We start from the raw sequence: 24,788 nt of genomic DNA on the forward strand, positions 1-24,788 counted from the left end.
CTTTTTTGTTTCATTTATATTCCGTTTTTCCACCAGCAACAGTAATGCAATTCTCTGTGGCATGTCTAAATTTACATTGAAAAGTGCTCTAATTTCTCTAAACACCATGTCCCATATTTTGTGCACTATCACAATCCCACCACATATGTGGGATTCTTTCTTGCATTTCAACAAATATTTGTATATTTACCATCTATTTGATTTAATTTACGTGGTGTTAGGTACCACCTCCAAATCACTTTGTATCCATTTTCCTTAATTCTCATATATATTCTTATATACTCTTCTATTCCAAATATTTTTCCAATCATTATCATTATTTCTCCCAAATCTGATTCCCAAATTAATTTTAAACCTTTTGCCTGCCTCTAATTCAATTAATATTCTATATATTATCCCAATTCTTCCTTTCCATATATATTCTTCACTCATCTCACATTCTTTTATAATCATTTCAAATTTTGTTTACTGTCTATCTTTCTCCTCGAATCTTTCTTCCACTTTTATCCATTTCTCTTAATGTATTAAATTCAACCATTTAATTTAATATCTGCTCAAACGTTCTTTAGTTTGGTTAGATTTCTTTATTTTGTATTCCAGTCTTCCATTTATATATCTGATTTTCTTTTAGTTTACTAATCCATTCTTTCAATTCAATCTTAGGAATTTTTCCATTTCCACCAGCGGTGTTAAAGGAAAAATTCCTGGCATAAGTATAAGTATAATCTTACTTAAATACAGTGAAATTGGCTTTAACCTCATTGGTGCAAAATTATAACAGAAACGAAAAAAGAAAGAAAAAGAAAAAAACTAGTGTGTGCACGGAGTGATTGTGGTTGTATTTAAAAGTTCATAGCCCAAGGATAGAAACTATCTTTAAATCTGTTACCGCCATTAGCAGTACCTCAGTTTATTCCATCATTTTTTAAAAAGGAATTTTGAATCATCCTAGCAATTTTTTAAATATCCTTTTTAAACCAATATGTTTTTTAGGACCACCTATTTCCCTTAACTCTTTCAGCTCTATGTCCCTGCATATTAAATCTCTAGTTACTACTGTATATCTGGGACCATTTTTAATTGATTAGTTACCCAATAATTTTTAATATTTGGAAGAACCCAGTCCACCCTTGCCAATATCTCTTTTTGGTTTTTTATATGATAACAGTATTTTATCCCTAAACCTCACATGACTGCTTTCATTGCATACCATATTACATGGATGTATTACTACCCCCCTCTTCATTTATAGTCCACATTTCTATTAATTCCCTTTCCATTTTTTCTAAAATCTCTTATCTTTAAAAATGCTCAGATCCATTCTCCCTCTACTTGCATGTTTATAATCACAATCTATTCCCTATCGTGGCCCTCCCGAGCTCCGTTTTCGCTGGCAGGGGCACTGAGGGGCGATCCTCGCTGTTCCCAGGGCAGCCCTGCAGGCTGGATCTAAGCAGCCACAGCCCTTGAATTTGACACTTCTGCTTTACCTGGGAGACGTAATAAAATTTGTAGGACTTTGCATTGTCAGGAGTTCTGTGCAGGTATTCTCCTTGTGGGAAAGAATTTAAAGTGGACTAGAAGCCAGCAACAAGTACAACAATAAGTAAAACAATGGAAAGAAACCAGGAAAATCCATCCAATCTTTACAGCAGGGATGTGGTTGGGATTGATGACCCAGCTGTTTAAAAATCCTAAAATAAGGGTGTGTTCTTTTTATCCACATATATTTTTGGAGCTACTTCACATTTTCGTGGCTCCTGCCTTGCTCAGCTTTCTGTTTCCTTTGATCAAACACCACCAGCCAGCTGCTGGGAATTAACTTTTTTACCAACATGGATTGGGCTCACCTCTCTTATTTCTGGAAAACTGTGTTGGAACTTGAGTCTTTATCATGCACTCTTTTTAAATTATGGAAATCTGTTTCCAGAGCCAACCTTCAGAATATTAGCAATAGCAATAGCAGTTAGACTTATATACCGCTTCATAGGCTTTCAGCCCCCTCTAAGCGGTTTACAGAGTCAGCAATATTGCCCCCACAGGTCTGGGTCCTCATTTCACCCACCTTGGAAGGATGGAAGGCTGAGTCAACCTTGAGCTGGTGAGATTGACAGGAAACCCAATATCTTTACTGTTGCTTTGTTACAAATACATACATACATACATACATACATATATATTATATATATATCTATATATATATATATATATATATATATATATATGATTGGAAAATAGATGATTTGATATGAATCAGAGGTGATGACTGTGGAAGAGATGCACGAAAGCTCTTTGTAACCAAGTTGAAGACTACCTGTAGAACATCTGAATTCTAAGTCCACTTCCCTCTTCTGTCTACCTTTGAGTGATGGTTTTGAAACTTGGTCAGTTTTGTTGTGCAGTAGACATGGTTATTATCCCTAGGAGTTTACAGATGTTAGATGAATAGAGCAGTGTTTTTCAACCTTGAGGTAGGGACTTCAACTCCCAGAATTCCCCAGCCAGCATGCTGCTGCTTCTTCTTCAGATGTCAAGGTTGAGAAATATTACAACACAGTATTGGTTTTGGAATGAGCGGTGTGTGTGTGTGTGTGTGTGTGTGTGTGAGAGAGAGAGAGAGAGAGAGAGAGAGAGAGAGAGAGAGAGAGAGAGAGAGAGAGCGAGCTCGGGTGAAATCAACTTACCTTCACTACCGGTTCGCAAATATGAGTGCAACGCACCACCTCCGTGCATGCGCAGAATCTTTCTTGCATGTGCAAGCATCAAAAACGGGACATGGTGACGTCTGTGGGGGGAGCCTCCTGCTGCCACTGCTACTGGTTCTCCTGAACCAGATAGAACCGGCTGAATTGCATCCCTGGTTGAGCTGCCTACCCGACATATAAGCTCTGTGTGAGCTAGACATTTTCAAATTTCAACTTACTATCCTGGTTCTTAGCATTAACCTCAACAGTTTCACAAATCTCTGCTTAAGGAGAGTGGATGCCATTGCATTGAGATAATATACGGATTTTCATTATTATTTTTTTGTTCTACTGACATACCATTCGTGTTTCCTTTGCCCTCACCTGAAGCCATAAACACAGGCGTGAAATAGCAATCATTTAAAACTGATGTAAAAACAATTCAGTTACAATATTACCGGTAGTCCTTGACTTACGTCCACAATGGAGCACACCAATTCTGTTGCTAAGTGAGACATTTGTTAAGTGTGTTTTGCCCCATTTTACACGCTTTGTCACAGTTCTCAAGTGAATCACCACCGTTGTTAAGTTAGTATGTTGAATGTTGAATGTTATTCAATTTGTATGCCGCCCTATTCCCGAGAGACTCAGGGCGGCTGTAACATGATTGTTAAGTGAATCTGGCTTCCCCATTCACTTTGCTTGTCAGAAGATTTCATGAGCCCAATACACCGCAACCGTCATAAATATGAGTCAGATGTCAAACATCTTATCTTCATCATGGGGATGCTGCAATGGTCATAAATGTGAAAAATGGCCATAAGTGTCTTTTTCCAGTGCCATTGTAACTTCAAACAGTCACTAAATGACTGTTGTAAGATGAGGACTACCTGTATGTTTTAAATCTGTATTGCCAAGCGTTTGCCTTTTCTGTATAATTCAGCAAAAGATGATCGTTTCGTCTCTCTCGTGCAAATTGTAGAAAAGGACCAGAGGGAAAAAAAGGGCCAGGAGGCCAATGTCAATCACCATCGCTTGGATGGTTTGGACTCTGGACTTTTAATGGTCTTTTCCGTCTCCCACGTTTCATTCCTCAAAGTCTTTACATCAGCTTTTTGAGCCAGGCACTTTCCAGCTGCAGTCGGGTTACAATTTCCAGCATTCACACAGCCAATATATCTTTGTACATGTGTGAACTGGGTGCAGACCAGGGAAAGAGGGCTATATAAACTTCGACCTGCTTTATTTTCATTGTGCTGAAACTTAGGAAACCAGCCTACTGCATATCTGCCCCCAAATATTGTCCTTATGCTAGTGTTTTCTCAACCTTGGCAATGTTAAGATGGGTGGACTTCAACTCTGGGGGATTCTGGGAGTTGAAGTCCACCTGTGTTAATATTGCCAAAGTTGGGAAATACTGCCTTATGAAAGCCTTATGACAGTGTTGGGTTCTGACTGTTTCGGATCAGTTTGCCAAACCGGTAGTGATATGGCAGCCTGGGGTCGTTGGAACCAACAGTGGCGTAGTCCTGCCACGACGTTGAACTGTTCCCTGGTCTTTTCTGCCGCTACCGGCATGTTTCTGCACATGCTCAGAACAGTTTTCAGCCAACTGTGCATGTGTAGCAATGTGCAATGGAGCATGCGAGCAAAGCAAGCAGTGCGTGAGCAAAACGCCCTCTCAGCGAACCTGTAGTAAACTGGTTAGGAACCCCCACTGCCTTATGCAATCCTTTTTAATCTGAAATATCGCCAGTCATCCCCTACATATACACCATTTATACTGGAAGCGTTGGCGTAGCTTTGTTGTGAATGATGGATCAGAAGGACGCCAGTTACAAACTTCACTTCTGCCACGGACTTACAAAATGGTTTCAAACCACCTCCCCTCCTCCAGCTCCGTATTGGTAACATGAAGAAAATGAGCGTGATTTATTCTCAAATGTGGCGAAGCAGCTAGTAAGTAAAAGATCCATATGGATATGAAGCAATGTTGCTTAACCGTAATTATTGCTTCACTGTGGATGCTATGGACTAGGATTTTTTTTGACAAAGGCCAGCTGGGTTTTTATTTTTTATTTTTTTATTTTGGCAGCCTAGATTTTGCTCCTGTTTCTAGATTATCTGGAGTCTGGACTTTGGTACTGTTTTCTTTTCTTTTCTTTTTTCTTTTTTTTTTGCACTGGTATATTATCAATTTACAGTTGGCCAGGATCACAGAAAGCAAGGACATTCATCAGGCTGAAGCCGGGGAAAGCTTAAAAGGGGGAAGGGAGGGGGCTGCTCAAATGCTAGGGTGGGTGTGTACAGTCATGGAAGGCTGAAATCCAATCAGGGATTATCCGAGACCAAACACAGATGTACACTGGGGCTAATGAATTACTCCCAGCAGAGACCTCACCTGGCTTGACCTCTTCTTACCTTATATGGTGCTTGTGGAAAGGTGTCCTTTTCTGACCTCCCTGTGGAAATCGCAGGTTTTTTGTACCTGGGGTGGGGGGCTTCTTCTTTTAGAACATAGAATAATATGGGGCTGGGTGAGACCCTCAAGGTCATCTAGTCCAACCCCCTGCTCAAATAGCAATAGCACTTAGACGTACCATGTATACTGCTTTACAGCCCTCTCTTAAGCGGTTTACAGAGTCAGCCTATTGCCCCCCAACAATCTGGGTCCTCATTTTACCCACATCAGAAGGATGGGAGGCTGAATCAGCCTTGAGCCGGTGAGACTCGAACTGCAAACTGCTGACAGTCAGCAGTCAGCAGAATTAGCTTGCAATACAGAGGAAGTCCTTGACTTAGGACCACATTACGCTGAAATTTTCTGTTGTTAAGTGAGACATTTGTTAAGTGAGTTTTGCTCCATTTTACAACCTTTCTTGCCACAGTTGCGAAGTGAATCATTGCAGTTAGCAAGTTAGTAACCTGGTTGTTAAATGAATCGGGCTTCCCCTTTGACTTTGCTTGCCAGAAGGTTGCAAAATGTGAATCACATGACCGTGGGATACAGCAATAGTCGTTCGTATGAGCCATTTCATTCATTATTCATTTTCATTTATTTCATTTGTATGCCGCCCTTTTCCCCGAGGGGGACTCAGGGCGGCTCACAAGTTGAGCAGGGAAAGGGGATACAGACAATTTGACACCAACACAAAACAATACATAATTTAAAAGCGCAACAATCATACCATTCGAGATAGGGGCAACGGTTGTTTAGCCCCAGGCCTGTCGGAACAGCCAGGTTTTAAGGGCTTTGCGGAAGGCCTGGAGGGTGGTGAGGGTGCTAATCTCCATGGGGAGTTCGTTCCAGAGGGTCGGAGCAGCCACAGAGAAGGCCCTCCTCCGGGTAGTCGCCAGTCGACACTGGCCAGCGGATGGAATTCGGAGGAGGCTTACTCTGTGGGATCTAATCAGTCTGGTGGAGGTAATTGGCAGCAGGCGGTCTCTCAAGTACCCAGGTCCAATACCAGAAGCCGGTTGCCAAGCTTCTGAATTTTGATCACGACGATCACGGGGATGCTGCAACAGTCCGTTAACTATGAAAAATGGTCATACGTCACTCTTTTCAGTGCCGCTGCAATTTGAACAGTCGCTAAATGAACTGTCGAAGACTATCTGTACATTCTAACCATTGCTCTACACCAGTATTTCTCAACCTTGGGCAACTTGAAGATGTCCGGGCTTCAACTCCCAGAATGCTGGCTGGGGAATTCTGGGAGTTGAAGTCCGGACATCTTCAAGTTGCCAAGGTTGAGAAATGGTGGCACAGTGATCTCTAATAGCAGACCCTGTATCTTTCCAGTATTGACCAAATAGCCTGAATTACGGGTGGGAAAAGTTGCCAAGAAACAAAAAGTGTGGGATTAGTGGTCCAAAGACAACAGTTTTCAAAATTAATTAGTGCTTCTGATGGTGAGGGAGCCATGTCAGAATTTTGTTTGAAGCCGCTGCTGAAAAATCAAGAGTTATGTAGCACCTTTTTGAGCTAACCAATTTTATTACAAGGCGTATGCTTTTGGGAAGCATATATAGCTCGTGTGCATTTGGAATTGAGTTTCTCTCCCCAGCCCAGCCATTCGGAATACATACCGTGTATTTTCATGGCGTTCTTTCTTGGCGACACATCTGAAATACGATCATTATTTTAAATTCAAAGAAAGCCTCTATTACCGAGTAAAATGAAATCTATTTTAGCAGCAACAGGCATGCCCAAACCGGGAATTTGTGCTGATTAGACAGGATGGTTTGATTATCCAGTGTAACCTCAAGAAGAGAAATGGACTAAATGGTGACAGAAGAGGGAGGTGATTTCTGTTTGTTCTCCTATTTGCTCAATGGATTTAGTTTAGGGGTGGGGTGTCAACTCGATTTCATTGAGGGCTGCATCAGGGTTGTGTTTGAACTCAGGGGCTGGGGTAGGTGTGGCCAGAGTGGGCATGGCCTACTTGATGTCACTCATCTCAGGGACACTTGTGGCAGCCCGAATGCTCTGCTAGCGAAAACAGGCTCCCGAGCTCTGTTTCCGGCTGCAACAGCTTCCTGCAAACTCTGCAGAGAGTTGTAGGAAGCCGTCGCAGACGGAAACGGAGCTTGGGAGCCCGTTTTAGTGACAGAGGCACTATGGGCCAGTCCTTCACTGTTTCCAGGGTGGCCCCTTGGGCCAGATCTAAGCACCTCGCAGGCTGGATTCCGGCCCACTGGCCTTGAGTTTGACACCCCGATCTAGTTCATACCATCCAAATTGGTGCATTGGGGAGTCTGCATTGCTACCAAATGCTTCCTAATTATGGCATTGTTTTTTTTGTCATTTTTTGCCCCAAATAAATCCGCAACAAAATATCCTTTAAAAAAAAAGCTTACTACAGTAGATCAAAGTGAAAGCCTCGCACAGTGGTGATTTGTAGTGCAGCTTTGTTGATGATAATGGAGAAGTAGTAATTCACGCTGTGTTCATTTAAAAAACAACTTTCCAGTTTAATCTATAGCACTGGTATAATCTCCTTTCCAGGTACTAAGCACTCTGACCCTGCTTAGCTTTTTGAGGTAGACGAGATAGATAGATGCTACCTGTTTTGGAGTCATTTCCATCTTTTGGTTCTCTGGAAAGTGAAGAATTAAAGTTCCATCTCCTGCCCAGCACATACCATACATTAAGCCACCACCAACCAAACCATTGGCCTTAGTACAACATGTGAACAAAATGAGATCTTTTCCTTTTTCGGGCTCCTATCAAGTTATTTTCACAGGCCCTTGTTCTACATTCACAGCGTGTAATATCTTGAAAATCATGTTTTTAATTGTGTCCTTTTATTTGGCATTGTGAACTGCCCAGAAATTGCTTTCAGGCAGCCGTATATATAGCTATAGAAAGTAAATAAATAATGGGCATTGATAAAACATTCAGCAGAAAAACACATTGATGCAATCATTGGTCCGAATGCATCAAGATTATTTTGGTAGCATTTTCAGAGAGGTAACTGAGCAAAAATAACAAAATGTCTTGTGCCATCTTGGTTAATGCACTGGGAGTAGTTTGTGAAAGCTGATACCATAATACATGTTGGGCTTTGGGATGCTATGAAATCCTTCATTTTCCCCCCCGATAGGTTGCTTACCTGCATGAAGGACCCGATTGGCAATCGGCATACAAAAGAACATTAATGCATCACCTTATAAGATTATGTCAAGAGTTCTTCTTGTGTTTATTATCACGCATTTATTATATAAGCAGTCCTCGACTTATGTCCACAATTGGGGCCAGAATTTCTGTTGCAAAGCAAGGCAGTTGTTAAGTGAATCATGCCTGATTTTATGACCATTTGTTAAGCAAACCACTCCAGTTGTTAAGTGAATCACGCAGTTGTTAAGCAAATCCTGCTTCCCCCATTGACTTTGCTTGTTGGAAGTCTGTTAGGAAGGTTACAAATGACAATCACATAACCCCAGGACTCTACCATTGCCTGAATACAGGCTGGTTGCCAAGTGCCTGAATTTTGACCGTGTAACCATGGAGATGCTGTTATGATTGTTAAGTGGGAGGACTGGTTAATTATGTTAATTAACCGTTGTAACAACAGTGCCATTGCAACTTTGAATGGTCACTAAATGAATCATTGTAAGTTGAAGACCACCTGTAACTACAAAAAGGAGAGGGGTGGTACAGGTAGTCCTCGACTTACAATTGAGTCACAAATTTATGTTGCTAAGTGAGACATTTGTTAGTAAGCTTTGCCCCATTTTACGACCATTCTTGCCACAGTTGTTAAGTGAATCATTGCAGTTGTTAAGTTAGTAATGCAGTTGTTAAGTGAATCTGGCTCGTCCAATGCCTTTACTTGTCAGAAGGTCGCAAAAGGGGATCATGTCAGGGGTGGGTTCCGGCAGTCTCTGTTGCTGGTTCGCTTGTGGATACGCCGTGTGCATAAAATTGTTCTGCACATGTGCAGAAGCAAAAAACAAGATGGCGGCACCTACGGCGCCACACGGAGAACCAGTTCAGGGGCCGTGGCAGGCCTGGGTTGCTGTCAGTTCCAGCGACCCAGGCCGCCAAACCACTACCGGTTCAGCCGAACCGGTCCGAACCCATCACTGGATCCCATGATACTCCAACCGTCATAAAAGTGAGTAATTGCCAAGCATCTGAATTTTGATCACGTGACCCCCCATCCCATGGGGATGCTGCAACGGTCAAGTGTGAAAAAACGGCCGTCAGTCCCTTTTCCAGGGCTGTTTGTAACGTTGAATGGTCACTAAATGAACTGTCGTAAGTCAGGACTACCTGTATTGTAAATCTGTCCGGGTAAACTTGTTCTTCTGGCTGGGATGTAAACAGAGAAAAAGGAAAAAACAGTGATGGACCAATGAAATAGAAGCTGCGTCATAGCTCACGTTTCAGATTGAGTGCCCGTTTAATATAATGCCAGATAAAGATAGGAAGAGAAGGTAACAATGAAGAAAAATGCATCGGTATGGAGAATAACAGGGAATACAGACCGGCATCATTTTTCCTCATATTAATTTGTATATATACAAACCTACATGGCTGCAGCATAAATAGAGATACATTACACTTAGTGGAGCATTCAAAGGTTTCCTCTACTTTTTATTATGGGGAATAACAAATTCCTTCAGACTAGCCTCTTATAAAAACCAATAGGGATTGAAAACATTATGCTATTCCACTGTTACAATCTCAGACAGTAAGGAGAAGCTACTAAAAATTTTATTGCTTTTGGTTAATCAATATTTCTCAAACTTGGCAACTTTATGATGTGTGGACTTCAGGTCCAGTTCAGTTTCTGGAATTGAAGTCCATGCATCTTAAAGTGGCCACGTCTGAGAAAACATTGGATTGTATGCTTTCTTCTTTCGGGTTTGCCTTCTTAAAAGAGACTTTTTTTAAAAACTACTCAACAACCATTGCCTACATTTGTGCACAACATACCGTACATCTTGGGGACCCAGAATTATGTTGTGTGTTACAGGAATTGTGAGATGAGTCTATCAGCCCTTTCCTGCCGTTTGAAAGACCTAAGCAGAGATTACTGAAATGAAAAATTCATGTTTCATTTAATGTATATAATCCAGCCCTTTTGCAAAATTCAATTTTGGTTAGTGTGGTTACATTAATATTTTAAAGTTGGAATAAGCCAGCAATGGAAAACAGCTGAGGGGCTGGTGGTTGTAACTAACTCGGCTTCCCAAATTTGAAAGGCAGAAGGAAACTTCAAGTGCCAGAATTTTGGTCTCCAATTTTCAGTGATTTTTTTTTAAGGTTTGCAGTGGAAGTGAGAAGTCTCCTAGATATTTCCATCCCCACCTTTAATTTTTGAAAAGCAAAACATGGTGCTCTGATTTGGCCACTTTGCAGCCCAAATTCAGTGGCGCAGTCTTCTTTGGGACCCATTCAGTCCATGGCTTGGCATTTCTATTTAAAACTGTTTTCAAACTGGGCAACTATAACGTGTGGACTTCAAACCCCCAGAATGCTCATGGTGGCTGGGGAATTCTGGGAGTTGAGGTCCGCATACCTTAAAAGTTGCCAAGTTTGGAAAACAGGATCCAGAGAGTGAAATTGTTTTAAAATAACATTTCTTCTCAACCTTTGTTATATTAATATTACTCCTGAAACAAGGAGGCTTGGGGGAGGGGGGGGGAGGTTTTCTCAGGATGTTTTTTTTTAGATTAATCCTAGCTCTATCACTGCCAGTTTGTGTGCAAGTGATGTTGCGCAACTTAAATAGCAGTAGATTTTTGGTGCGGAAAGTGGGGTCATATTGACCTTTGATTGCTATCTCCAGCTGTGTGAGGAAGCCAGCCGTGCCAAGTAACTTTCCAGAGGCCAAATCATTTTGGCACTGGGATGGCTGTTGGTGGAATGCCTTCAAGAGTTCAAAAGGAGATCCAGATTTTAAGTAACAGCAGCAGGAATGTCCTCTCTTCTGATACCATTGCTTTTGATTATCTGTTCACTTGGAGAAACTTCAAAAAGACTCTGCTTAAACTCTGAATCCTTTGGCTTAGAATCATTCTAAACAACCAAAGGGAGAGATTTCCTTATCTTGTTACCTTAAGGGTAGAAATGGTCGATGTAGCCTCTGGAAGACTAGGTTGGTACTGGTCTACCTGATCTTCAGCAACCGAGGAAGGTGTTCCAATATCTCAGGGGTTTGCCACAAAGAAGAGGGAGTCAAGCTATTCTCCAAAGCACCTGAGGGCAGGACAAGAAGCAATGGGTGGAAACTAATCAAGGAGAGAAACAACTCACAACTGAGGAGAAATTTCCTGACAGAACAATTAATCAGTGGGAAAAGCCTCCAGAAGTTGTGATGCCCCAACACTGGAAGTCTTTAAGAAGATGTTGGATAGCAATTTGTCTGGAACGGTATAGGGTTTCCTGCCTAGGCATGGGGTTGGAATAGAAGACCTCTAAGGTCCCTTCCAACTCTGCTATTGTATTGTATTGTATTGTATTGTATTGTATTGTATTGTAATAATAAACACAACAAGAACTCTTGACATAATCTTATAAGGCGATGCATTAATGTTCTTTTTGTATGCCAATTACCAATTGGGTCCTTCGTGCAGGTAAGCAACCTATCAGGGGAAAAATGAAGGATTTCATAGCACTCCCAAATCCCAACATGTATTATGGTATCAGCTTTCATAGCTGACAGTTAGAACAATTAATAAGCAGACAACTTGCCTCCAGAAGTTGTGAATGCTCCAACACTGCTTGTTTTTAAGAAGATGTTGGATAACCATTTGTCTGAAGTGGTTTAGGGTTTCCTGCCTAAGCAGGGGGTTGGACTAGAAGACCTCCAAGGTCCCTTCCAACTCTGTTATTCTATATCTTCTAGGGGTGGTCTACTGGGCCCTGGAGGGTTAACCAGTGGCCCAACTGCACAGTGACACTAAAGCACCCGCAAATTTATCAAATTTCAATCCCACCAGGGTAGTGGCTCCCAGATTTTGGTTGCATTCTGTAAATTTTCCCATTTGCGGTACCTTGGTTCAAAAATTGTTGCCTCACAATTCAGAGTTTTGTCCAGTTAAGGGTTATAGACACAAGAGTTTTTAGTCGTATATATACCCCAATGGATCATCCTTTCAGAGAAAAGTAGCAGAGTCTGATATGATCAGAGTGAACATTAATTTTAGCTGGCTGTATTTTTTTTAATCCCATGTAGGAGAGTCCTGTGATCATCTGAGATGAATGTATATCTTCAATAGAAAAATAGTTCTGTTGGCAAACAAACATTAGTCAATGTTCTTCCTACTGTCTTCTCTACTGATTTTGCTTGTGGGAAGCTGGCAGGAAGCATCAGAAATCATGATGACGTGATCACAGGGATTCATCAATTGCCACCACTTTGTCAATAAACTGGTCTGAATATGATGGAAGTTTCAATTCCACATATATTTTTTTACAAGTTCTTTAAATTAGCGGATTTTTGGTACTTTGATTCAAAAATTGTTGCAAAAAATAACGCACTGTTTCGGCTAACATTATAGCATATATTGGGTAACATAATCACAATGAGAACTAGTTGTATATAAATGCTGAGGCATGGCACAATTTCCCAGCGTTATCATACCATCTTGTATGTGCTGGAAGTTAATATCTGTCACGCTAAAACCTCTGTACTCACATCTTCTCTCACCATGATTTAAACAGAATGACCTAGTTGTAAATCATATTGGGAGCAACTTAGGGCAACGGACTTCCTGCTGTAAGAAGTTCATCCTTTGCTACAGGGAGGGCAGGCCTGGGTGTGGTGCAGGAACACAAGAGAGCTACATAGCCTGTCCAAGGCTTACTTTAATCTTGTGAATAAACTTTTAAATATATAACATTTTTGTTTCTGAGCAGAACCAAGCATTTTAACCAAGTAAAACAGGGCTACAGAGGTTTGGGGAGGCATTTATTTATTTATTTATTTATTTATTTATTTATTTATTTATTTATTTATTTATTTATTTATTTATTTATTTATTTATTATTTATTTATTTATTTATTTATTTATTTATTTAATATATTTATATGCCGCCCAATCCCGAAGGACTTACACACTCGTCCAGGGGTGAAATCCACTATCTTTGCTACCGGTTCAGTAGCAATTTGAGCGCGCATGCACCTTCTGTGCATGTGTAGAGCATGAAAATGACGTTCAGGCGGATGGGTGGAGTTTGCTACCAAGCACGGCTGGCGAGTAAGCGCACATCGAAGGGGGGAAACCGCTGTGCCACGCCATTTAGATTAGCTAGAAAGCAGGAAATCCTGGTTTATAACTAATATAAATTGTGCTACTCTGCCCACTGCCAAGAGTTCGAGCCTAACCTTGCTCAAGGTTGACTCAGCCTTCCATCCTCCCGAAGTGGGTAAAATGAACCGGTAGCATTTCGCCCCTGCACTGGGTCCCAGGTTTGATCGTTGATAGCTCTTGGTTCAGTTGGGGAAGGGGTCCAGATTGATTATGGTCAATCCAGGTGCAGGAGCTTTCCCATTGATTTGCTTGTCAGGAGGTGACAAAAGGTGATCACATGACCCTGGGACACTGCAGCCGTCATAAATACATGCCAGTTGAATTTTGATCACGTGCTCATGGGGATGCTGCAACGTTTGTAAGAAAAACGGTCATACATCACTTTTGTTAGTGCCATTGTAAACTTGAACAATCACTAAACAAATGGATGTAAGTTGACCTGGCGTACGTAGATCAAAGGTTTGACTTTTAAGTATGTCACATCCACTCAGTGCTCCACTAAGTGCTCCACTAAGCAAGCCTAATTCCCTGTCTGCCATTTTTGGCATAGAGATATGTTGTTGTATGGAGGTCTTTGTAACCTGTTTAACTTGTCTATCCATCTCCCACGGATGCTTCACTCCATCCAGCAAGGACCCTTTCTATGGTGGTAAACAGCCCTTAGGAGACAACCCCTGAGTGTTGTGTGGTGTATTTACAAGAGATGTGGTATTTCTGTCTTCTTCTTCTTCTTCTTCTTCTTCTTCTTCTTCTCTTCTTCTTCTTCTTCTTCTTTCTTCTTCTTCTTCTTCTTCTTCTTCTTCTTCTGTCTTCCTCTTCTTCTCCTCCTCCTCCTTCTCCTCCTCCTTCTCCTCCTCCTCCTCCTGCTTCCTCCTCCCCTTCTTCCTCCTTCTCCGTCTCCTTCTTTCTGCTTCTCCTTCCTCCCTCCTCCTCCTCCTCCTCCTCCTCCTCCCTTTATTATTATTGTTTGTTTGTTTCTTTGTTAAATTTATCTGCCACCTGCCTCACCATACAGCTTACAATAATAAAAAGGAAGAAAAATGAAAAGGGTGTGTAAACAGAAGTAAAACAACGGAACAATAAAACAAAGAATAAAAGAATGGTTGAGAGGATACGAAAAGGGTGGCAAATAAATTTTATAAATAACTAACGGCAAAGGAACACAATGATAATAAATACATCCAATATGATGACCTAAAAGTTGGACAGGTAGAGAGCAGAAAGCAAAGGGGGAGGAGATAGACTCTAGCATCAATCTAGCAGCCAACTCCAATGTGAATTTCATGCAGACTCCATGAAGCTGCCTATCTCTCTCCTTCCCTCTCTCTCTCCCTCTCTCCTTCCCTCCCTCTCTTTTCTCTCTCTCTCTCTCTTTCTCTCTCTCTCTCTCTCTCTCTCTCCCTCTGTGTGTGTGTGTCTCTGTGTGTGTGTGTGTGTGTTGAATGCCCCTGTGCCCAGCAAGAGGTGGTTCCCTTTCCTCTCATTGCTTTTCCCTGAAATCAGCTTTCTGGATAGGAGTGTCAGTGTTGTTTGTCTTTTCAGCTGCTCCTTAGTCAGACCTTCCAGCTCAGATTTGTTGTGAAATGAAGCAGCCCATTTCGTTTCCTTTCCCTTTTCCTGAAAGGAAACTCTTAACTATCCTCTCTCTCGTTGGGGTTGGAAGGCTCACTGGGGAAATCTCTTGTTTCTTCAGTTGAAGCAAAGCACCTGGGACAACTGCCAAGAAGCTTGGCTGAAGCCAAAAGCTGGAGAATCCACCTCTTCATGGGTTTCAACTTTGTGGAGATCGGGGCAGATGCTGACAGGAGCATTCCCCTCAGTGGTGGGTTTGCTAACCGGTTTACTACCAGTTTGCTCATGTTCTCATGCGCGCGTCCAGGCGGGGTGGATGGAGCCTCCCGCTGCCACCATGATGGGTTCGGCCGTTATCATCCTGTCATTCTCCAGCCAGCTGGGCATTCTGGGAGTTGTGAAGTCCACAAGTCTCCAAGTTGCCAAGGCTGGACCTACTTATAGTTAGCTTGAATTTTTGCTGGTAGCCCTGAATCTGGTGCATTGTGTCCCTTCTTCTCTTAGGACAGAGATAACCTGGTGTCCAAGCACGGCTATCTTTGTTCCTGCAAATGGAATCCATGACCCATCGACTCCTCAGGGTATTATGGGTGACAGACAATATCTCTGCTCAAGCTGGAGAAATGGCTGACATGCAGTATCTGTTCAACTGTGGAGCCTCCTGAGGCAGATTTTCCTTAAAAGGAAATAGAGCAATTTGTCCTCTGTGCTTGTATGAAACAGAGAGTTTTAATCAGAGGTGGGTTGCTCCTGGTTCGGCCTAGTTCGGCTGAACCGGTAGTGGTATTTTTCCCTGGATCGCAGAACCGGCAGTGACCCAAGTTGCCACGCCCCCGAACTGGTTGCCTCGCCGCCACTGATGTCGCCGCCATGTTGTTTTGTAGTGACCGCCCGTGCGCAGTTCACTGTAAATTGTTCTGCGCATGTGCAAAACGCTTGCGAAGCAAACGGGTAGTAAAACCAGCAGCAACACACCCCTGGTTTTAGTATACTGAATTCCATGAAGGAAAGATAGTATGGAACACCAGGTGGTTTTGATGATAAGAAGAATATCCAAAAATATTTACTATTGTACAGTATACCTGTACAGTAGACTTATAACTATTCATTGAGTGGCTGTTCAAAGTTTAAAAAGTGAGTTATGAATGGTCCTCATACTTATGTCCATCACAGCCTGCCCATGGTCATATAATCTAAATTTGGGCACTTAGCAACTGGCATCTAATTTATGATGGTTGCAGTGTCTTGAGGTCCTGTGGTCATTATTTGTGACCTTCCCAGTTGCTTTCCAACAAGCAAAGTCAATGGGGAATACTGGATTCGCTTCATGACCACTTGGTTCAATTAACAACTGCAATGATTCACTTAATAACCATGCCAAAAAAAAAGGTAAAATAGTGTGACTCACTTAACAATCAACTTGCTAGGCAATGGGACTTCTGGTCCCAATTGTGGTCACAAGTCAAGGATTGGTGTGGCTGCTGTTGCTGTTACTGTCATTCAATTGCACAGGCATCAAAACATTTTAGTCAAATTTGATCAAATGAATAATAAGACCAAGTGGGGACAGTATTCCCAGGAATGCCTGGTGGTGAAAACTTTTAGAGAAACATCCTTGGGTGTTGAGGCAGGCATTGACATTTCCTTCTATAAATAGGTGAGTAGGCCTGGCTTCAGCCCTGAAAGAGGCCGCGTATCTCTTTCAGTGTTCTGGAGTGATAGCAATAGCACTTAGACTTATATACCGCTTCACAGGGCTTCACAGCCCACTCTAAGTGGTTTACAGAGTCAGCCTATCGCCCTCAACAATCTGGGTCCTCATTTTACCCACTTCGGGAGGATGGAAGGCTGAGTCAACCTTGAGCAAATTAGGCTCAAACTCTTGGCAGTGGGTAGAGAGGAATATTGCATTTTAGCCAGTGGTGAAATTCATTTTTTTTTATTACTGGTTCTGTGGGCATGGCTTGGTGGGCGTGGTGTGACTTGGTGGGCGTGGCTTGGTGGGTGTGGCAGGGGAGGGATATTGCAAAATCCCCATTCCCACTCCACTCCAGGGAAAGGATTCTGCAACATCCCCATTCCCACCCCACTCTGGGGCCAGCCAGAGGTGGTATTTGCCGGTTCTCCGAACTACTCAAAATTTCCACTACTGGTTCTCCAGATCCTATCAGAACCTGCTGGATTTCACCTCTGATTTTAACCACAGTGCCATCACGGCTCCTTGCCTCCGTAATCAAGTGGTTAAGCACTCTATGTCCGGACATGTGGTCACGGAGGAAGGGGTGACAATCAGAACTTCAAATCCACGTCATAAATACCTCATAAATAGGTTTGTTAGAACTTCACACAGTTGTTAAGCGACCAATCACAAGTCAAGGTCTGTCTGTAAAGTGACAATATGAAGAGTAGGGCCTCAGGTGTCTGATTCTAAAATCAGGCAGGTTTTTGTGAACCTGGCAATCCAACACACCTCCTTTTGTTAGCTTGATAGGAATAGAGCAATGTTTCCAAGCACAGCTTATGCCTGACCACTATTTCTTTTTTTCTTAATTCCTTACCTTCAGGATGAATTCCATCCTTTCATTGAGGCCCTCCTCCCTCATGTCCGGGCTTTCGCCTACACCTGGTTCAACCTCCAGGCCCGGAAGCGCAAGTACTTCAAGAAACACGAGAAACGGATGACGAAAGATGAGGAGCGGGCTGTGAAAGACGAGCTGCTCAATGAGAAACCGGAAGTGAAACAGAAGTGGGCTTCGCGCTTGCTGGCCAAGCTGCGCAAGGACATCCGTCCCGAGTACCGGGAGGACTTTGTGCTCTCCATCACGGGGAAGAAGCCCTCGTGCTGCGTCCTCTCCAACCCCGATCAGAAGGGCAAAATGCGCCGAATCGACTGTCTCCGCCAGGCTGACAAAGTCTGGCGCCTCGACCTAGTCATGGTGATCCTCTTCAAAGGAATCCCCCTGGAGAGCACCGATGGGGAACGCCTTGTCAAGGCCACACAGTGCACCAACCCTGTCCTCTGTGTCCAGCCACACCACATCAGTGTCTCGGTCAAGGAGCTTGACCTCTACCTGGCATATTTTGTCCGCGAGAGAGGTAGGCTATCAAGCTGGTTGTTACCTATGACGGGGCCTTTTCAGGAAGGAATTTTTCTCAGTTCTTAGCTATGATATTGTAGGAGCCCGATGGAGGGGTCAAACACGTTATCAGTCATGAGTCCCTGTGCGCCCACAAGAGATCTAACTCTAGCCCACTTTGAATACCTTCTCAATTCCTGCTCATTTTCCTTGGCAGTTAGTGCAGGTAGGTTCATTTAGTGACTGTTTGAAGTTACAGCCCTACTGAAAAAAGTGACCTATGACCATTTTTCACACATGACCATTGTAGCATCCCCATGACAATTTGGATGTTTGACAACTGGTTCATATTTATGATGGCTGCAGTGTCCTGGGGTCATGTGCTCCCCTTTTGCAACCCTCGGACAAGCGAAGTCAATGGGGAAGCCCGATCCACTTAACAACCATGTTACTAATTGTAACAACTGCAGCGATTCACTTAACAAATGTGGCACATAAAAAGGTCATAAAATGGGGCAAAACTCACTTAACAAATTTCTCACTTAGCATCAATTTCGGGCTCAATTGTGGTCATAAGTTGAGGACTGCCTATAGCTCAGATCATTGTAGAGAGGTTAAGCTTGCAGTAAATATACTCATTTGAACTGTTTGAATCTCCTGATTTTCCTGGCACTTGACAGATGCGGAAGGAAACTTACTGATTCAGAGGACAGGGCACTAGGGCTACAGGTCATCCTCAGCTTACGATCACAGTTGAGCTCAAAATTTATGTTCGGTCACAAGTGGGGAAAAACAGTCATGTTACATTTTTCAGAGCTGTTGTAACTTTGAACAGTCACTAAATAAAAGGTGGGAATTCAAGGACTGCCTGTATACCGGGGCAGTTCTGTAATGTTCTATGAGGCCTGGAAGAATGTAGTTGACATTGTGAAATGCAAGAGGTTTGGTTTCATGAGTCATGAGTCAAATCTACCCTGTTTCCCTGAAAATAAGACCTCCCCGGAGAATAAGCCCAATTGGGCTTTTGAGCGCATGTGCTAAAATAAGCCCTCCCTGAAAATAAGCCCTCCACGAAAATATTGCAACACAGCAGCAGCCATGAGGTGATCACGCTTGCTGCCTTCTGCACTTCAAAAATAATAAGACCTCCCCGAAAATAAGGCTAAGCGCTTATTCCAGGGGTCAGAAGAAAATAAGACCCTGTCTTATTTTCGGGGAAACATGGTAAGTCTAGTCATCATCCTGTCATTATTAGCCATGAAAATTGGTAATGGAGTTTTTTTGGTTCAGAGATAGTCTGCTGCTGAATAAGGAATTAAGAAACTAAGAAGAAGCGTATCCAGAGAAGATGGTTTTGTGTCCCTTTTCGGGGTCTCCCTGTGGTACCACATTGATCACTGGTTAGAAGCACCAGACGGGTTCAGTAGTCTAAGCCAGCAAGGTTCTTTTAATGGAAGACAATGGCAATTAAGCCATGATTGTTACATAAAGAACTGTCATGTTTAGTGGTTGTGTCTCTTACTGAGTATGAAATACAGTTGCGGTCCTTTGCTTTCTATTCTGTCGGTGGCCTTCTACAGATAGTCCTCAAGTTACAAGCATTTGGGACCTTGCCAGGTTCTGACAAGCAAAGTCAATTTGGGGGTGGGGTGGGGGACGACCAGTTTCGCTTAACTGCCAAATGACTCACTTAATTGCAATGATTTGCTTAACAAGTGGGGCAAAAAAAGGTTGTAAAATCAGACATGGCTCATTTAACAACCGCCTTGTTTAGCAACAGAAATTCTTCTCCCAGCTGTGGTCGTAAATCAAGGACTACCTGTAAAAGGCAGAAAACTTTTTTGTCTGGGTGAATATCCCTTTTTGTAGCACCGTACTTGGGGCCTGATGGGACGCGGTGGCTCAGTGGCTAAGGCGCTGAGCTTGTTGATCAGAAAGGTCGGCAGTTTGGCAGTTCGAATACCTAGCGCTGCATAACAGAGTGAGCTCCCGTTACTTGTCCCAGCTTCTGCCAACCTAGCAGTTCGAAAGCACGTAAAAATGCGAGTTGAAAAATAGGGACCACCTTTGGTGGGAAGGTAACAGCGTTCTGTGCGCCATCAGCGTTTAGTCATGCCAGCCACATGACCGTCTTCGGACAGCGCTGGCTCCTCAGCTTTGAAACGGAGATGGACACTGCCCCCTAGAGTCAGGAACGACTAGCACATATGTGCGAGGGGAACCTTTACCTTTACTTGGGGCCTATTATAGTTTCTGGGGTATTTCAGGAGCGGATATAATACAACATGCAACTCCAGCGCAGTGGTTTGTATGCATTACAGAGTGTTTTGGATACACGCAGAAGCAATTGAACATGCCTGCTTAGTTTCCTAAGAGAATGTTACTGTAGAATACTTTGTGCTGAGATTAGTTCTGTAGCAGTGGATAATTAATTGTGGGATTGGGTCTCTGAAGGTAAGAATATTTGAAAACTACTGGAATTATGTCAAGAATCAAATCCCTTTCAGTTGCCCTTATGCAAATTGGCTTCCTGAGACTCATCAAGGCCATAACTGAATTAAAACCAAGGTTTCTTGCAAAAAACATCTAAGTAGTGCAGATTTAAGGTTTTATAAGCCAGCTGCCCCCCCACCCCCACCCCGAGTTCATTAAAGTCCTCTAAATAAAAACAGGCATTTTACTTTAGAATGTGCAAATTGGTATAAAAGAAAGGGTACTCGGTCGCATTTCAGCGTAGAGCCTATAAAAATTAGGATTTTGCATTTGCTTTCATCAAGAACTCTTCTGCCTTGTTTATTGACATAGCAGGCGGTTGGACTCAAAGGCATCTAAGGTCCCTTCCAGGTCTATTATTTTGTATTCTGTTGCATGGAGCAAACCAACATTTCAAGCCTTAATGAGGTTGTTTACCAGCTACAGGTGTTTGAGGGGGGGTGGGGGCGCATTGGTGGTCAGAAATAGCAAGGGAGTGAATGGAGTATCATGGAGTGTCAAACCCCACCATTTCTGTCCATACATCATTTAAAAGGGGCAGGGCTTGCATTGTGATACTCCTTCTGCCACCCAGCTGAATTTAACTCTCCCAATGCCATTGGATAGAACACAATTTGTGTGTGTGGGGGGGGGGAATAACCCCTCCATCTGACTTCGTTAGTAAGTATTATTATCAAAATCAACAAATCAAAGTAAAATAGACGTGTCCTCTGGTTGGATAATAAGGAGGGTGGCTTAATTTATGTTACCTTCAAGGTCTTAGGTTTGGTCCCCAGATTTCTCCAGGTGAAAAGGAGTCAAGGAGAAGCCCCTTTGTATCCTGGAGAGTCAGAATAACTGAGCTGGAAGGGACCTTGGAGGTCTTCTAGTCCAACCCCCTGCTCAAGCAGCAAGCCTTGTATCATTTCAGACAGATATTTGTCCCAGTCATAAAGGAGAATATTTGAACCTCAGGATTGGCATGAGGGGTGCTTGGCGCTCTCTGGCCTTGCTTGTTTTCTTGCAGACGTTTCATTACCTAAACCAGTGTTTCTCAACCTTGGCCACTTGAAGATGTCTGGACTTCAACTCCCAGAATTCCCCAGCCAGCATTCGCTGGCTAGGGAATTCTGGGAGTTGAAGTCCAGACATCTTCAAGTAGCCAAGGTTGAGAAACACTGACCTAAACTATTCAACATCATCAGTGCTAGTGAGGAGTGTAGTTTGCTGTCAGTTTATATTCTGGTGGCTTGCCTATCTGCATTGGCTGGGTTGTTTACTGTTGGCTCTTTGGCAGTTTCTTGACGGGGGTATTACAATACAATGCAATAGCAGAGTTGGAAGGGACCTTGGAGGTCTTCTAGTCCAACCCCCTGCCTAGGCAGGAAACCCTAAACCGTTCCAGACAAATGGCTATCCAACATCTTCTTAGAGACTTCCAGTGTTGGGGCATTCACAACTTCTGGAGACAAGCTGTTCCACTGATTAATTGTTCTAACTGCCAGGAAATTTCTCCTCAGTTCTAAGTTGCTTCTCTCCTTGATTAGTTTCCATCCATTGCTTCTTGTTCTGCCCTCAGGTGCCTTGGAGAATAGTTTGACTCCCTCTTCTTTGTGGCAACCCCTGAGATATTGGAAGCCTGCTATCATGTCTCCCCTAGTCCTTCTTTTCATTAAACTAGACATACCCAGTTCCTGCAACCGCTCTTCATATGTTTTAGCCTCCAGTCCTCTAATCATCTCTGTTGCTCTTCTCTGCATACTTTCTAGAGTTTCAATGTCTTTTCTATATCCCGGTCGACCAAAACTGGACCATCTGATTGGGATAAAAAGACAAATAGTCTCACATTACAGGACGAAGCTGAGTGCTTCTAAGGCAGGAGTCTCCAAACTTGGTAACTTTAAGACTTGTGGACCAACTCCCAGAATTCAACTCTGGGAGTTGAAGTCCACAAGTCTTAGATGCTACCGTTAGAGACCTCTGCTCTAGATTTACCTTCCTTATCCACCCTCCAACCTCCCGTTACTTTCCTCCCTCTTCTTCAAAAGTGCACTTCCTACAAAAAAATAATAATGTGCAATCCGTATTAGCAATCATCAAAAATCATCTCGAAGCTGGTCTACAAGGGCCTGCATAGCTCTTTGTACACAAGGTTGGAAGCTCGGGGTGGCGGGGGTGGGGGGGAGGGCGAGAGAAAGCGAAGCCCTGTTGATCCACTGCTTTAAGGCACTGAAAGTATAAAAACAGCTTCACCCAGTGAACTCCCCAAACTTCCTCCAATAATTGGGCTGGGCTGCTCAATCCAGCATTCCTAATCTTCTCCTGCCAACCAAAGTGCTGCCTGAGACTGATGGGCGTTGCTGTCTAGCCTATCTGGGGAGCCCGGAGGTTGGGAAAGTTTGACCTTGTGGTCGCTGTTGTGGTTGTTTGCAATGCCGCTTCCCTGCCTCCTTTCTCTTAAAAGGACATCTCAGAAGTCTCTGCAACATCTGGAGGACAGAATGAAGGAGACCGCAGGATTTCCTTTTCTTGCTTCCCTCCCTACTTCACCCCCCCCATCACTGGCACAACATCTGTAAAGGAAGAGGAGCAATCACTTTTGAAGGGAAGAAAAGGAGGAGGAGGAAAATCTGCCTCTTTTCTGCTTTATTTTTATACAGCTGTTGGGAGGTCATTGGCTTCTTGAAGCCTTGCAAGCTTTCTCTCTTCAAGGCTGCCTCCTGACCTTGACCCCCTTGTGGGGGTCTGCAAGCAGCCTTGAAATCACCTGATCCCTCTAATTGGTAGTAAATAGGCAGCTGATAAGGTTTCTAGGAGCTGTCACTTTCTCTAGGCTGAGCAGAGTTGTGGCTGAGTTTTCTCTCCCTATTATTTAAGGTGGCTCCTTAGCATTATTTAAGGTAGGCTGTGGGAAGATTGCTGTGTGGCTCTGTGGTGGCAAATATTTTGAGGAAGCTTCTGTCTTTTAAATTTTAAATTTGTTAGTCGCAAGTTGTAAAATGGAGCGAAACTCACTTGACCAATTTCTCACATAGCAACATAAATTTTGGGCTCGTGAGCTGAGGGCTACATGTACAACCATTCGCTTAGTGACGGTTCCAAATTTACAACAGCATTGAAAAATATAACTTGCGCTTATGACCGTCAGTATCTCCGTGAGATCAAAATCCAGGCACCTGGCAAATGGCATCGTCAATGGAGAAAGCTTTGTGATTCACTTAACAACTGCAGTGATTCAGTGAACAGATTCGCTTCGCATGCGGCACTTAGCAATGGCTTGCTTTACATCTTTTCATGCCAAATTTGTTAAGTGAATCACTGCTGTTGTTGAATTAGTAACACAGTTACTAATCTGTTGACTTTGCTTGTCAGAAGGTTGCAAAAGGTGATTTACACAGGACCCCCGGAACACTGCAACCATCATAGCAATAGCAATAGCAGTTAGATTTATATACCGCTTCATAGGGCTTTCAGCCTTCTCTAAGCGGTTTACAGAGTCAGCATATCGCCCCCACAGTCTGGGTCCTCATTTCACCCACCTCGGAAGGATGGAAGGCTGAGTCAACCCTGAGCCGGTGAGATTAGAACTGCTGAACTGTAGATAACAGTCAGCTGAAGTGGCCTGCAGTACTGCACCCTAACCACTGCACCATCTCGGTCATAAATGTGAGTCAGTTGCAGTGGTGGGTTCCGGATCCCTTTCCAACCGGTATGGTTGGAATGGGCCCGGCGGTGTCCACATGGATGCGTGCACACATCTTAGCGCCTCCGCGACACTCCAGCTGCTCAGCGGAGCGCAAGCACTGTACGCACTGTGCGCGGAAGCACCAAAGACTTAAAAGACCGGTAAGGAGCTCGGGCAGGCGGGCCCTCTGGAGCACCGTACCGGAACGGTATCCGGTGCTCCAGGCAGGCTCCGGTACGCCCGTACCGGGGCGTACCACTGCAACCCACCACTGGTCAGTTGTCAAGCATCTGAATGTAAATCACGTGACCATGTGGGATGCTGCAGGCATCATAAGTGCAAAAAATGGTCGTAAGTCAAACTTTTTTCAGTGCTGTTGTAACTTCGAACGGCCACTAAGCGAAGTGTTGTAAGTCGAAGACTGCCTGAATTGTTTTGGAACTCTCCGGCTCTTTACCCGAGTGTAAAAATTGACACGGCTGGAATCATGGTTTTTCAGTCAGCTGCGAACCTTTTGCCTGATGCCTTTGC

The 24,788-nt window shown here is 43.4% G+C and overlaps 1 protein-coding gene across 4 annotated transcripts in view; it reads left to right on the forward strand.

Moving 5' to 3' along the window:
- The window catches only part of NFIC (nuclear factor I C), a 175,377-nt gene that overhangs the window by 57,563 nt on the left and 93,026 nt on the right, over nucleotides 1-24,788 (forward strand). For 3 of the 4 annotated variants that reach the window (XM_032221542.1, XM_032219976.1, XM_032222306.1), the window contains exon 2: nucleotides 17,588-18,119. In XM_032221542.1, the coding sequence (XP_032077433.1) occupies nucleotides 17,588-18,119 (532 nt within the window). Of the gene's footprint in view, nucleotides 1-15,184; nucleotides 15,274-17,587; nucleotides 18,120-24,788 lie in introns of those variants that run through there. The other variant, XM_032220717.1, reaches the window with a different exon arrangement.

The sequence above is a fragment of the Thamnophis elegans genome, chromosome 1 (genome assembly GCF_009769535.1).
Source record: "Thamnophis elegans isolate rThaEle1 chromosome 1, rThaEle1.pri, whole genome shotgun sequence".
NCBI lineage: Eukaryota > Metazoa > Chordata > Lepidosauria > Squamata > Colubridae > Thamnophis > Thamnophis elegans.